The 15,400-nt window shown below is 33.6% G+C and overlaps 1 protein-coding gene and 1 long non-coding RNA gene across 2 annotated transcripts; one reads left to right on the top strand and one right to left on the bottom strand.

Moving 5' to 3' along the window:
• The first annotated feature begins 330 nt into the window (after positions 1-330).
• Positions 331-10,343, top strand: LOC134265074 (anoctamin-4-like). Its single transcript, XM_062747316.1, has 7 exons — positions 331-354; positions 3,804-3,810; positions 5,725-5,877; positions 6,266-6,318; positions 8,015-8,193; positions 8,540-8,645; positions 9,246-10,343. The coding sequence occupies exons 1-7, from the start codon at positions 331-333 to the stop codon at positions 9,519-9,521; spliced, it is 798 nt and encodes a 265-aa protein (XP_062603300.1). The 3' UTR covers positions 9,522-10,343.
• A 4,265-nt stretch (positions 10,344-14,608) lies between these two features.
• On the bottom strand, positions 14,609-15,055 carry LOC134265070 (uncharacterized). Its single transcript, XR_009991686.1, has 2 exons — positions 14,951-15,055; positions 14,609-14,731 (listed from the first exon to the last, which is right to left on the bottom strand). It is a non-coding gene; the product is annotated as an uncharacterized LOC134265070 (long non-coding RNA).
• Positions 15,056-15,400: the final 345 nt, after the last annotated feature.

The raw sequence follows: 15,400 nt of genomic DNA, 5'->3' as shown, positions 1-15,400 counted from the left end.
ATAATATTCATGATGTTAATGATGTATATTTTCTAGGACTTAATTTTTATTTTGGTTTAGATTTATGTATTTATTGTTCCTGCTGGTTTAATTGTACGTACCTAGCCACACATATTGCCGTATATTCTGATTTTGTTACCAATGCTTGATTTAAGCCACACAGTAATCTGAGCATCACTTTTTGAAAACCAAATTATATCACACTTGTTGGTGATTGCTCCTTGGATCCATTTTCCTCTACTGTCAGAGAGGACTACAGCCTGGAAAATGTTTTCCCCAGATGGTTCTGGTGCAGGCAGGTTTAAAAAATTCCTAAGTTTTGACTCTGTCATGATATCGAGTGGTCAGATGAAGGTAAGAAAGCAAGATGGTGGATTACGTCACAGAAAGATTATATAAATATTCACAAAAGTGAGTGTATACTAAATTCTTACCATAAATGCTGTGCAAAAATGAAACACAAACAAAAAAAATGAAGATTGACGCACACAAAAAAATAAGACAATAAAATAAATACAAGAGGCCCAGGGGCCACATCGCTTACCTGAGTAAATCGGCTAGGCAAAAGCACAAACCAGATCAGAACTAAAAGATTTACTTTTTCCCAGCCAGGGTGCTCAGGTGAGCGATCTGGCCCATGGGCCTCTTGTTCTTTAATATAATCCAAAATATGTGTTAAAAAATGCATAGTCATAGAGTTTGAATAGGTCTGTGTCTGATGGCAATGGCAAGTCTGCAGTTGGTCTTGGTAATTTTAATTAATTGCTACAAGTATTTGCAGTTGGTAAAAAAAACGCAGTACAGTTAAGGCAACATTTTCTATAAAAAGTCACCGAAAACGATATAATTAATGTTTAACTATTTAATTTATTTTTCAGCAAGACACTCTAGTTAAAATAGCTTAATGTTATCTTGAAGAGTATGTCCATTGCTATTCACCTCGGATTTTTTTTTGATCATGTGACCCTCTAAAGTCACGTGGGCTCCGATTTTAGGTCAACAAATGAAATGTTAAATTTAACCAAAAAGTTCAAGGGCAAGGCAAACAAACAAATAACTTCACAATGTTTTAAATTGTCCCTAGGTATCTATACTTTCACAAAAGTGATGCTCATTCAGTTGGTTTTCCGATACATTGAAGTTATTCACCTAAAACAGTCAGTAGTATATGAAAAATAGGGTATTTTCCTAATATCATCGGAAATTATAAAATACCTAAAGGATTACAAAGAAATGAGCATCACTTTTTGAAAACTATACAGTAAAATGAATAATTTAAAATAAAAATCTACTTATTAAATTGTCGCCTTGCCCTTGAACTTTTTGATTAAAAATTGGAATCTTGGTACAGTCAGTCTAAATATAGTTTTCAAACGCATCGTTGACCCAGCATGGGAGATACAGTACAGCTCACGAGTTTTCCGCAACGCCCGGTGGAAGAAACACCGCGTGAAATGCTCTGTGTTACACCGTGTACACGGTGTGCCACGGTGTGTGTATATTCTCAATATACAAGAAGTCCACCGTGTCCCTCCGTGTCCAGGAAGCTCGTCCATTATACCCTCCGTGTTGCACCGTGTCGGTGCCCGTGTTACACCGTGTCTATTAAAGAAAGTTAGAAATATATCGCTTTTAATGTTTAGAAGTTAAAACATGCATGTAAATTTTAGATGAAGGAATAGGTAACGATGTTGCAATTCTGCTTTTAAGTCTATTTAATGAAACAAACCTTTAGTTTCCTATTTTTTTTTTTCAAGATTAAATAGTAGTCCGTTTGCCTGAAATATGAAAACGCTATTAAATCTTCAGAGTTCTCAAAATAATTTTCTCAAATAATTTTATCGTGGCAATAACTCTTTCACTATGCAGAGATTTATAATGACCTTTTTAAAACGAGTGTCTTTGGCCTGTGTGTAATAAAAACACAATGGTTGTCGAATTGACATCAACATGTACTGCTTTTCATTCATAAAAAAACCAAATAATGAGTAAACGATACATGCTGCAGCAACTTAAAAAATATTTAGATTATAAACAGATTGTATTTTCGATACTTAGTTCAAGATATGTAGAAACAATTCTTTTTGAATTGTGAAAAAATAATGCTTATTTACAGTTAAGAACATACACGGTCTGCCGGTAAATTTTTTTAATGTAATTAAACGTACTTGTAATTCTTCACTATTAATTTATCACTATCAAGAAAATTCGATTTACATATTTTGTTCGATTTTACGTGTAATTTAACAAGATTTATTAAATGATTTCTGTAGAACACTACTTCACCGGTAAAAACTGGATTTCTGAACAGATAACAAAATCGTGAAAATTAACCTTGAAAACCCGAAACAATTAAATTTCCAATTTCTTAATTTACATCCACGTGCTCCACCTGTCAATCAACTGAGGTATATATATCGGTCATGGATCTGAACACTTCTTGTAGAAAGGCATTGTCCACCATATATCCCGTTCATCAACGTTACTCCCTATACAACCCATCTTAACAAATATTAAATAAATGTATTATGCTATAGAAGTCTGACGAGTGTAGATGCACATGCCACGCTGCTTTGCTACTTGGTCGCGATGGAATTATCAAATTTTACGCAGTTTTCCCCAAAAAGTAATGTGAAAAATACATTGAAGTAAATAATCATAATCTACATACAAAAAGTCCACATAAACAAGGAATAAACGCAAAAAATCTAAGACCACAAAAGGAATACTGTTATTTCCTCTTGGCCATGACCTTCCCACTCTTAGCCCCAGGTCCCGACACCTATGCTGTATACATGTATTTAATAAACACCTTACGCAGGAAAATATTAAAACATTACTACTAAAATATCTCACTGAGTATTCGTTGGTTGTGAATCAGTGTTTGACCATGCATTAGTTGCAAGTTTTTTTTTTTGTCGATTATGAAAATATGACATAGGCGTCGGAAACGGGGGGGGGGGGGACCCACGGGGGGGGGGGGGGGGTCCCCCCACTTTTTTCCCAAATATATACTTAGAAGAGACATTGAATATTGCTTCGTAGGTTTAGCCCCCCCCCCCCCTTCAGAAATAAAAGCAGAATTTTCATGTTTGGAAATGTACTTTTTTGATAATTACTGTCCCTATTGTTTTCGCTCTCGGGGAGGTTGCAGTGGTGTGAAAATGACTATGTGTTATACTTTGTATTTAAAAACAGTCTTATTTTAATGCTTGAAAAAAAAATCCCTGGCATAGTATTAGTATTATCTTTAAAATAATTCAGAATATGAATTGAAATTAACTATGCGTAAATCAAGTTTAAATTTATGTGTTGAATATATCTATCCCGGTTCAATTAAAGAATTAAAATTAATTAATCATATCTGTACAAGTCATATAATTAATGTTACGTGAAGCTGTCACCCATCCAAGGGTTAAACAGGCTTGCCGTTGCTTAACTTGCCTGAAATAGAGGGAGACTCTACCGCATCACCAGAAAAGCTAGCTCACTATATATAAGTTCCCTATATACTGTCCGCTACCCCTGTTACCCCTGTTTAAGATTTCCGGTTTCATTTGCTCATACTGGAGTTCCCCTATTGAACAGTGCAGTGCTCAATATCTAAACTTGTACTATGCCTTGTTAATTTTGTCACTTAAAACATTATATCTAAATGAATGGTTGGTTGATCGATGACGCAGGGTTCATAAGTACTCGATATCTGTAAGTCCGAGACTAATAAATAAATATCAGACTAGTAATAAAAATTCATGCACTATAGCAATTATAGTAATCTTAAGTAAAATATTTATATTTACTAGGTCAGCGGTAAGACTAATATTAGCAGTAGCACCATTTTTCTCCAATATTTTTCTTCTCTCTCTCTCTCTCTTAAATTCACATTCAATTTGCCGAGGGGGTTGGATCACTATTTATTAGTTTTTGAACTTAATTTTAAAGTATTTTTTTAATCATGATTCAATTTTAACAAAAATATAACATGTTTCATAACTTCCAATTTCCTCCTGTAGCTATCGGTGAATTGGAATTAATTTAATTTTATGTGCTGAAATTAAATTTCATCTCATTAAAGGAGGTAGGCGTAGGGGGTGTTATGATGTTAACGTAATAAAAAGGTAGAGGGTGGACTTGTCTGGTAAATTATTTTACGAAGTAGTGAAATTGGAAGTCATTAGTCAGTCGAACCAGTGCTCAAAAATATTTATTCCGAACCCTCTAGCATACATGTATAACCCCCCCCCCCCTTACACACACGTTACACGAAAAAGTATATAGTACACCGGTACTTAAATATGAATTTTATAAAAATGTGCAAGTTTTGTGAATGATGCAAATTTCTTTGTCCATTTGATCAATTTATACCCGTAATCATTATTAATTTGATTTATGTTTCATTAACATCTTTCCTTTTCATAAGAGTAAGATTATTCGCTAACTGTAGGTGCCCATTATCTTCCGTGTTGAGTAACCATTCATCTCTCTCTTTCGCTCACTCCTCTCTTTCTTTTTCTCTCTTCTCTCTCTCTCTCTCCAAAAAATCAATATCGACCAAGGCAAAGTTTAAAATATATTTAAACTCCAGCTGTTTTTTAGCTCTACTGGTCAGAGACCAGAAGAGCTTATGCGATGGTAATGCGTCCGTCGTCCGTCCGTCTGTCTGTCTGTCTGTCTGTCTGTCCGTCTGTCTGTCTGTAAACAATTTTTCAAAATGCTACTCCTCCTACAGTTTTGGTCTGATTTCAATATAACTTGGCACACAAGTAGACTACACTAAGATACATAATTCTGTGTATCGGTTTTTGATTTCGATGTACGGTGTTGCCATGGTTACTAAAAATAGAAATTTCTGTAAAATTCTTTCAAAATGCTACTCCTCCTACAGTTTTGGTCTGATTTCAATATAACTTGGCACACAAGTAGACTACACTAAAGTACATAATTCTGTGTATCGGTTTTTGATTTGGATGATCGGTGTTGCCGTGGTTACTAAAAATAGAAATTTCTGTAAAATTCTTTCAAAATGCTACTCCTCCTACAGTTTTGGTCTGATTTCAATATAACTTGGCACACAAGTAGACTACATTAAGATACATAATTCTGTATATCGGTTTTTGATTTTGATGAACGGTGTTGCCGTGGTTACTAAAAATAGAAATTTCTGTGAAATTCTTTCAAAATGCTACTCCTCCTACAGTGTTGGTCTGATTTCAATATAACTTGGCAGAAAAGTAGACTACACTAAGATACATAATTCTATTTATTGGTTTTTGATTTTGATGAAAGGTGTTGCTGTGGTTACTAAATATAGAAATTTCTGTGAAATTCTTTCAAAATGCTACTCCTCCTACAGTTTTGGTGTGATTTCAATGTAACTTGGCACACAAGTAGACTACAATAAGGTACATAATTCTGTGTATTGGTTTTTTACTACAATGAACGGTGTTGCCACAGTTACTAAAAATAGAAATTTCTGTTATATACTCTCAAAATGCTACTCCAAATACAGTTTTAGTCTGATTATAATATAATGTGGCATGCAAGTATACTACACTAAGAACATAATGAGACTTAATCAAGGATCATATTATCCTATTTATTGCTGTTGTAAAGTTTCAATTCCCAACTGCTTATTAAGTACTTTTCTCTTCCTTTGCTATATAATAAGTACAAACCAGTAGAGCTTCAGTCTCGACAGAGACTTCTGGTTTTAATATATTTCAGTACTGCAGTTTGGGTTTTTGACCCTCTTTGTGGCGGCCTTCCCACTGGGACCTCTCTTTGCCCTGATTAACAACATACTGGAGATCCGATTTGATGCCGTCAAGTTCACAACACAGCTTAGGAGGCCAATAGCAGAGAGGATTCCAGACATAAGTAACATTACATGTAAATGAATGGTAAACGAGGACTGAAATTGGATACCCAGTGAAATTTTATACTTGTAGCTGTATTGGTCAATTTGGAATATAAAATTGAAAGAATATACTGCTACATGTAGTATACATTGCAGTTTATAAGCATATTCAAGATTGTTACATGTAAATCTGTTTACAGTCTATTTATCATATGGAAGCTTTGTGATAAAAAAAAACTAATCACTGAGATGCATGAATTTTAAGTCTGAGATAATTGTTGGACATCTTTATGTGGACAATAACAATAAATTTTTGAGCATCATGTATTTGGTATAAAAAAATTATCTGCAGCATGGCAATTGTGCAATGTTATATGTACACTGTATGTTTCTCTTTCTCTTTTACAGGCATCTGGTACAGTGTTTTATATGGCATTTCTAGGATAGCCATTATTTCAAATGTAAGTTTTTTTCAAAACAAAATTACATCATTTTTAGCTCTACTGGTCAGAGACCAGAAGAGCTTATGCGATAGTAATGCGTCCGTCGTCCGTCCGTCTGTCTGTCTGTCTGTCTGTAAACAATCTTTCAAAATGCTACTCTTCCTACAGTTTTGGTCTGATTTCAATATAACTTGGCACACAAGTAGACTACACTAAGATACATAATTCTGTGTATCGGTTTTTGATTTCGATTAACGGTGTTGCCGTTGTTGCTAAAAATAGAAATTTCTGTGAAATTCTTTCAAAATGCTACTCCTCCTACAGTTTTGGTCTGATTTCAATATAACTTGGCACACAAGTAGACTACACTAAGATACATAATTCTGTGTATCGGTTTTTGATTTCGATGAACGGTGTTGCCATTGTTGCTAAAAATAGAAATTTCTGTGAAATTCTTTCAAAATGCTACTCCTCCTACAGTTTTGGTCTGATTTCAATATAACTTGGCACACAAGTAGACTACACTAAGATACATAATTCTGTGTATCGGTTTTTGATTTCGATGAACGGTGTTGCCGTGGTTACTAAAAATAGAAATTTCTATGAAATTCTTTCAAAATGCTACTCCTCCTACAGTTTTGGTCTGATTTCAATATAACTTGGCATACAAGTAGACTACACTAAGATACATAATTCTGTGTATCAGTTTTTGATTTCGATGAACGGTGTTGCCTTTGTTACTAAAAATAGAAATTTCAGTGAAATTCTTTCAAAATGCTACTCCTCGTACAGTTTTGGTCTGATTTCAATATAACTTGGCACACAAGTAGACTTCACTAAGATACATAATTCTATGTATCGGTTTTTGATTTCGATGAACGGTGTTGCCTTTGTTACTAAAAATAGAAATTTCTGTGAAATTATTTCAAAATACTACTCCTTCTACATTTTTGGTCTGATTTCAATATAACTTAGCACACAAGTAGACTACACTAAGATACATAATTCTGTGTATCGGTTTTTGATTTCGATGAACGGTGTTGCCGTGGTTACTAAAAATAGAAATTTCTATGAAATTCTTTCAAAATGCTACTCCTCCTACAGTTTTGGTCTGATTTCAATATAACTTGGCATACAAGTAGACTACACTAAGATACATGATTCTGTGTATCAGTTTTTGATTTCGGTGAACGGTGTTGCCGTTGTTACTAAAAATAGAAATTTCTGTGAAATTCTTTCAAAATGCTATTCCTCCTACAGTTTTGGTCTGATTTCAATATAACTTGGCACACAAGTAGACTTCACTAAGATTCATAATTCTATATATCGGTTTTTGATTTCGATGAACGGTGTTGCCATGGTAACTAAAAATAGAAATTTCTGTTAAAACTCTCAAAATACTACTCCTCCTGCAGATTAAGTCTGATTATAATATAATGTGGCATGCAAATAGACTATACTAAGAACATAAAGAGACTTAATCAAGGATCATTATTCTTTTTATTGCTGTGGTAAAGTTTCAATTCCCAACTGCTTAAGAACTTTTCTCTTCCTTTGCTATAAGTACAAACCAGTAGAGCTTCAGTCTTGACAGAGACTTCTGGTTTTTCATGGCATATTTTTACTCTACAAAATTTATTTTATTGGCTTTATATATGTAAATTTTTATTACTTTTTTGTATCCCATTTAAAATATTGTTTTTATGTCCAATAGGCTTTCATCATTGCCTTGACGTCTGATTTCATCCCTCGTCTTGTGTACGAGACATCGTACAGCAAAACGGGTGGTCTGGAGGGCTACATAAGTCAAACACTTTCCGTATTCAACACCTCAGATTTTAGCGAATCTCATCGCCCAGCCTTTCCTGGCAGTGAAAATGTTGAAACTTGCTTGTAAGTCTCTCATTACTATTAGTCTTGTTTCTTCATGAAAATTTATTGCTACCAGATGGTATTTCTTTTCTTTTCATCTTTTTTTTGTCCTCTATATTTGCTTTTCGGAAGGTTTGGTCAATAGGCCCTTGTTTTTATAGAATGAAAATAAATATTAACTGATGAATAAGAGGCATTTTCTCAAAAGAGACTATTTCAGTAATTGCATTTGCTCTAGACTTGAAAACAAGAAATTGTGATTAGTTTATACTGCATGTTGATACCGCATTAAGCTTTACATTTGTGAGATTAATTTAAAAACAGCTGATCAAAGGGAAGTAACTTGCTTTGGTCTTTAAATTTACAGCTACAGAGATTTTCGGAATCCCCCTGATGCTGATAAACCTTATGAATACTCACAGTTGTACTGGCATATCCTGGCTGCAAGGTTCGCTTTTGTTGTGGCATTTGAGGTACGTACACAAAACAGGTATTTAAATTATCAATGCAATGGTGATGCATGTACAACAGTACTTTGAATAATACTGTATATAAGGTTATTTTTACCCTGTGACCCCGCGTAATTTTCACCCTTTCACACTTGCAGACAATTTTGCCCCTTTAAATTCAACCAAGCATAGTTTTATTTAAGAAAATATACTGCATTCTTTGAATTCGCCCTGTTTTATATTCGCAAAGTGAGAGTAGGACGAAAAAGGCAAAGACAAAACAGGGGCAAAAATTTCCCTGCATGCAGTAATCAATAATGTAGTTTCATGAAATTTTGTACTCTAAAATTAAATTTTTATTCCATTGTACAGTGAAGCTTGTCTAAACTGGATGTTGGATAATCAAAATCATGTCTATTATGATGTGAAATTCAAGTCCCTTTCAGTAAATTCTATTTTGTTGTCTAATCTGGCCAATTTCTTTGGAACTAGATGTTTTGGGATTAGACAAGTTTTACTGTATTTACTATCTTATGAAGTTTGATTGTAGATAACAAAAGTTAAAGTCTACAGAGGAACAACATGAATTTATGCTTGATTTATATTTAATTTCTTTTCCTTCAGAATGTTATCGTGGTAATAACTGGCCTGATAGCTTGGTTAATACCAGACGTCCCAGAGAAACTCAAGTTACACATTCGCAGGGAAGCGTACATGAGTAATGAAATCATCATCAAGACGGAGCTCCTCCGAGCTAAAGGGGAACCCATTACGGAGGGAGAGATCGAGAAAATCATCGAGGATGAAAATCAGCGATATAAAACAAACGAAATGGGAAGCATGGAACTGGTCCATCGAAAATCGGCATCACCAGAGGCAGGGGATAGTAATGTTGTCTAGCAAAATATTCATCTTAGACTAATTTAATTAATATGTGTGTTTATAAACATTGGCAATGTGTTATTGTTTAGAGCTGATCTGAATGACGGATATAATTTTATGGAAGAGGTTTTGAACTGTTATTTGATGGCAACTTTATGAAGAAAAAAAGTGTGCTCATGTTTTTATTTCTTAAGATAAGGTTGTACATTTACATTTAAATGCAGCATTTTTACCCCACTATTAAAATTTCTTTTGGAAGAATTTTCCTTATAATTTCTTATATAAATTTCCTTTCATTCTAATAATCTTTAGTGCGAAAAATGGGTCCTTATCTCAAGTGCTGATGGGCTCATATTTATAATTATAAGCCTCAATATCTCAATCTCAGTGAGATGAACAAAAACCTGTGAGATATTCGAATGTTCAAAACAATGCGGTTCAAGGGTATCCCATGTTAATCATACCAAAACCCTACCCCACATAGTCTTTCTATTTATCTACATGTATTACCATTTATTAACATGCAAGTCATGTATAATATAATTTTTCTAATCTATGTACCGTAGAGTAACAAGGCATTAATTGTGTTTCAATATGTTTCATTTTTGATGAACTGTGGTTCTAAACCTTCCATCTTTCAAAGATTTTTTTTCCCTTTGTGAAATCTTTTTCATTGGATTTTATTGTGAATTACATTTATTGACAGTGTTTACATGTATGACTGAGTTATGTTGCCTTGTTGAGTTTGTGCAAGTTTTTTTTTTAATTTTAGTTCAGCATTTTTTTTTTCATAGCAATGCATTGCATTTTCCCAAAGCACCTTAAAGTTTATTTTTTATTTATTTTATTTTTAGCTCTACTGGTCAGAGACCAGAAGAGCTTATGTGATAGTAATGCGTCCGGCGTCCGTCCGTCTGTCTGTCTGTCTGTCTGTAAACAATTTTTCAAAACGCTACTCCTCCTACAATTTTAGTCTGATTTCAATATAATTTGGCACACAAGTTGACTACACTAAGATACATAAAATAGTGCATCGGTTTTTGATTTCGATGAACGATGTTGCCATGGTTACTAAATATAGAATTTTCTGAGTAATTCCTTTAAAACTCTACTCCTTCTACAGTTTTGGTCTGATTTCAATATAACTTGGCACACAAGTAGACTACACTAAGATACATAAAATAGTGCATCGGTTTTTGATTTCGATGAACGGTGATGCCATGGTTACTAAAAATAGAATTTTCTGAGAAATTCCTTTAAAACACTACTCCTTCTGCAGTTTTGGTCTGATTTCAGTATAACTTGGCACACAAGTAGACTACACTAAGATACATAAAATAGTGCATCGGTTTTTGATTTCGATGAACGATGTTGCCATGGTTACTAAAAATAGAATTTTCTGTGAAATTCCTTTAAAACGCAACTCCTTCTACAGTTTAAGTCTCATTTCAATATCACTTGGCATACAAGTAGACTACACTAAGATACATAGAATAGTGCATCAGTTTTTGATTTCGATGAGCGGTGTTGCAATGGTTACTAAAAATAGAATTTTCTGAGGAATTCCTTTAAAACGCTACGCCTTCTAAAGTTTTGGTCTGATTTCAATATTACTTGGCACACAAGTAGACTACACTAAGATACATAAAATAATGCATCGGTTTTTGATTTCGATGAACGATGTTGCCATGGTTACTAAAAATTGAATTTTCTGAGAAATTTTTTAAAACGCTACTCCTTCTACAGTTTTAGTCTCATTTCAATATCACTTGGCACACAAGTAGACTACACTAAGATACATAGAATAGTGCATCGGTTTTTGATTTCGATGAGTGGTGTTGCCATGGTTACTAAAAGTAGAATTTTCTGTGGAATTCCTTTAAAATGCTACTCCTTCTACAGTTTTGGTCTGATTTCAATATAACTTATCACACAAGTAGACTACACTAAGATACATAATTCTGTGCATCGGTTTTTGATCAGTACAAACCAGTAGAGCTACAGTCTCGACAGAGACTTCTGGTTTTTTACTGTCATAATATTCTGCATATAAATTTTGTTTGATTTTTATTCTTAATTATTGATAAAAAGTTGAGGAAATAAACTATGAAATATTTTTTACTTGATTTGATAATCAAACAAGTTCCTCACTCAACTGTCCCACCACACACACACTATCACGACTTGACAAAAAATATAAGGAATCAGTAATTTTTACAAAACTTTGGATGTAATGTATCCCTTCTCATATTTATTTTTGCTTACATCTTTAAACAATTTGTGCCTTTCCCCGGTTGGTTTTTACATCAATCTTCTTTTTTCATTAATAGTTAATTTTTTCTTACGTCGGTATATTAAAAAAATATATTTATTTAATGTAAGAAGAAGTTGAAGGTTTGTAGATTGCATATTACGGATGTGTTGGTGTTGAATTTCTCAAATTCAGTCTGTCTTGAAGAAGAGTCTACCTGTCGCCGTAATGTTGCGTAACTAACTTCCAGTGAAATCCGGCGAATGGTCTTCTGTGTAATGCTGCAGTGACACCTATTGTCCTCTTTACCCGCTACCGTACACACTCGGATCGCCTCAGACAATTTCTTTTAAACACAGGTGCTTCACCAAGTTTACGATTGTATGTTGAATGATTATGTAGTTCGGCTGGATACCAGCTAAACGACTTGAATAATTTTTGACGAATAAGAAGCACAGTGTTACTGTAAAATCATGATACTGGTTTCGATACCGAACAAAGCTATGAAATGTCGATTTATTAAGTTAATTTATTATGTTTAATTAAATTTATTAATTTTTTTCATGAACAGATAAAAATGAGTACAAACTAAACACGACAGTATAAATTGTGTGTTCTACTTAAGTAAAATAAATAAGGACGTGTTCATCGTTCTACATTTAATTCGCACGTACCCCCCCCCCCCCCCCCATTTTAATTTGAAAAGAAACTAGATCCATGTGAACGTCTACCGATACTCTAATTGGAAAGAACATTGATATTAATTTCTATCAAAGTTTTGTTTCAGGAGTATGCATTAGACAAATGATGATTATATAAAAGGTCATAGTTTTACATATATTTGAATTAAAATAACACTTTCAGGTGGGGTTCCAGAAAATCCAGATTCGAGAATCAGCTAAAAGATGTACATTATTTCAAAAGAATAATGCGGACAGTAACAGTGTAAGAGATTAAATATGTGATTCTAGGAATTACATACGCAAGAATTATTATTGGTTTTGGGTATGGATATTTTCCAGATTTGTGTTTGTATACTTCAGAAGTAATTAGGGGGGAGGTATCAAAAAAAAATTAATTTGAAAAAAATAATCTTACACTCACACACACACACACCCTTACATACACATAAAAAACAGAAACAAAGATAAAACAGAAAAAATTAACATTTGTTTTAACTTTTTTTTTTTAACTTTTATCATCGAATATAAAATGATCTTGATTTAAACTACTTTATTATAGACCACCTTTTGCATAATCAATGCAATACAATGATGTGTTCACGTAATATATTTATTTAATAGACTCAGACTTCACTATAATCCATAAACAGCCTAAGGCATGTTACCTGACCAGTTGGCTGTGTGCGTTCAAGTTTGAAGCGATTTCCTGTCACGAAAACATACTTTGGATGCATTAAAAGCATCTGAAAATGAGTTGCAAAAATAGGATTATTCAGTCTTGACACTGCTAGGCGATTTATTTATTACTTTAAGGCGAGGAAAATGGAATGACGTCAAGGGAAAAAAAAAGCCACGCAAAGCTAGCTGACATCGGATATTAAAATAAAACTATAATTTGTAACACATGTTCGTGAGTTTAAAAAATAGTAAGATTTCTTGGTCATAAACTCCGTGCGACACGGTGGAGACACACCGCAACACTCTGTGGACACACCGTGGTGCACCGTGGACACACCGTGCTACACGGAGCGCTGAAACCGCTACTTCAAAGGTGCCGACTATTTTCAAGGCCCACGCTAAAGCGTGGGTTCTCGGTCCACGGTGCCCCGTGTTTTATGCGGAAAACTCGTGAGCTGTACTGTAACTCTTTAGTACTTGATAAAGTTTGTTTACCTCGTAGATTTTAACTATAGGCCTATACTTGCAGACTGCGCTGGGATCTTTTTACTTAATCGAACAGTATGCATAAAACACTGGATATTACTTTCGATATTGTGACTTCGTTCTCTATACCATGTATGAATTATGTCTTTCAGTCCTTCCGCATTTCCTCGAATATGTGTAAACACATATGCATGTACGTGTAACGTTTGCCGCAGCATGTAATTTAAAACGCCGATTGTTAATAAAAATCGGAATATTCAATTAAAATAGTCAATTGAAAGCCTCCATCAATAATTGATTCGATAAATTTATACCTTTCTGTCACTGCTGTACATACATGTACACTTGTGTACAAATATTTTTTTCCGCATACAAGATTCTATCATGGCTTTCTTTCAAACCTTCATTCCTATGGGATTTAAGTTGTACATTTTAAGAAGAAAGACTTAGTGGAAATCATAAATATTCCTGTATTTGTTAAAGGGACTACCATTTTTTTTCCAAAAGAGGGGGGGGAGGGTAGATCTCAAAAATGTTGAAAATAAATATGACCACGCTGGATAAAAAATAAATAATCTGCCCCAGACCAGTGTTCCCCCCTCCTATAAATTATTTTTTTTAGCTTGTCAGACATTTTTCAGTTAAGAGAAAAATAAATAATCTGTCCTTCATCTTATTGGAAATAAATATTAGTAGACCTGTCCTTCATTGACATGAAAAGATATAAGAAAAAAAAATAATGACCTGGGAAATCTTGCCACCCCCCCCCCCTCCCTTCAGAATAAAATGGTGGTCCCCTTTCCTGTTTTGAATCAATTAGGGGAGCCTTTAATCTCCTTTTCAGTTACTATTATTAAGAAAAACAAATTAACACAATGTACATGCTGGAAATAAAAACTTGATGGACATTGACACCCACCACACAAATATATGCAAGTCAAGATTATCAAATCTTAATAGCCTTTTCAACACCTGCACAGTAAGTACATGTATATGAAAAAGTCAAATCAATTTTTATGAAGAAATTTTATTTCATAAACAGCTTTTCAAATTATGGTAAACTGTACAAGGAATACTGAGCAGCTGCAAATCATTTCCATCACTTCATGTTCTTGTGGATGAAATCAATTCTGAAAATACATGTATGAGAAAATCAGGACATACTTGTAGTAACATACCATTATTGAGAGTAAATTGGTGTTTAAAATTGAATTAAATTCAGAACAATGCATGGAAACATGCACAAACATTGGATGCATAATTAAATATTTGCAATTCTACTGTAAATATTTTATTGTTTGCCAGGAATTTTGCATGGTAATTTGGTTTATAGCTAATATGGAGCATACCATTTTCCTTACATGATGGATTAACTTGCTGCCTGAATGTATCCATTGGTCCAATTCTTTAGGAATAGCTGCAACACATTATATATACTATTGCTATGAGATTACTAAATAAAATACTTTGTATAATAAAATCACATTACATTTGACAAAACTTATGATATACTGTATGCTGTACATAGTGAATTTATGAAATTCATATTAAAAGATAAGTGGAAACAAAGTTGTATTACAAAACTTTTCTGGGAAATTAAAACCTCTGACATTTACAAGAGCAAATAATTAGAATATGAAAAAACATTCTTTCATCTTTACAAAATGAAAAATTAATATAATCATGCACACATGCATGGTTTTAAAAAATGTGAAATGCTTTATAAGTGTACATAACCTGTGGAGAAATGGGTGCATTTTGTATTTATTTATTCTTCAAGCCTGGAACTCTTGACTGCT

Source organism: Saccostrea cucullata, unplaced genomic scaffold (assembly GCF_032062105.1).
Source record: "Saccostrea cucullata isolate Sc308-1 unplaced genomic scaffold, CSIRO_AGI_Scuc_v1 ctg4564, whole genome shotgun sequence".
In the NCBI taxonomy this organism is placed as follows: Eukaryota; Metazoa; Mollusca; class Bivalvia; order Ostreida; family Ostreidae; genus Saccostrea; species Saccostrea cuccullata.
This window is presented reverse-complemented; position numbering and strand designations above follow the sequence as displayed.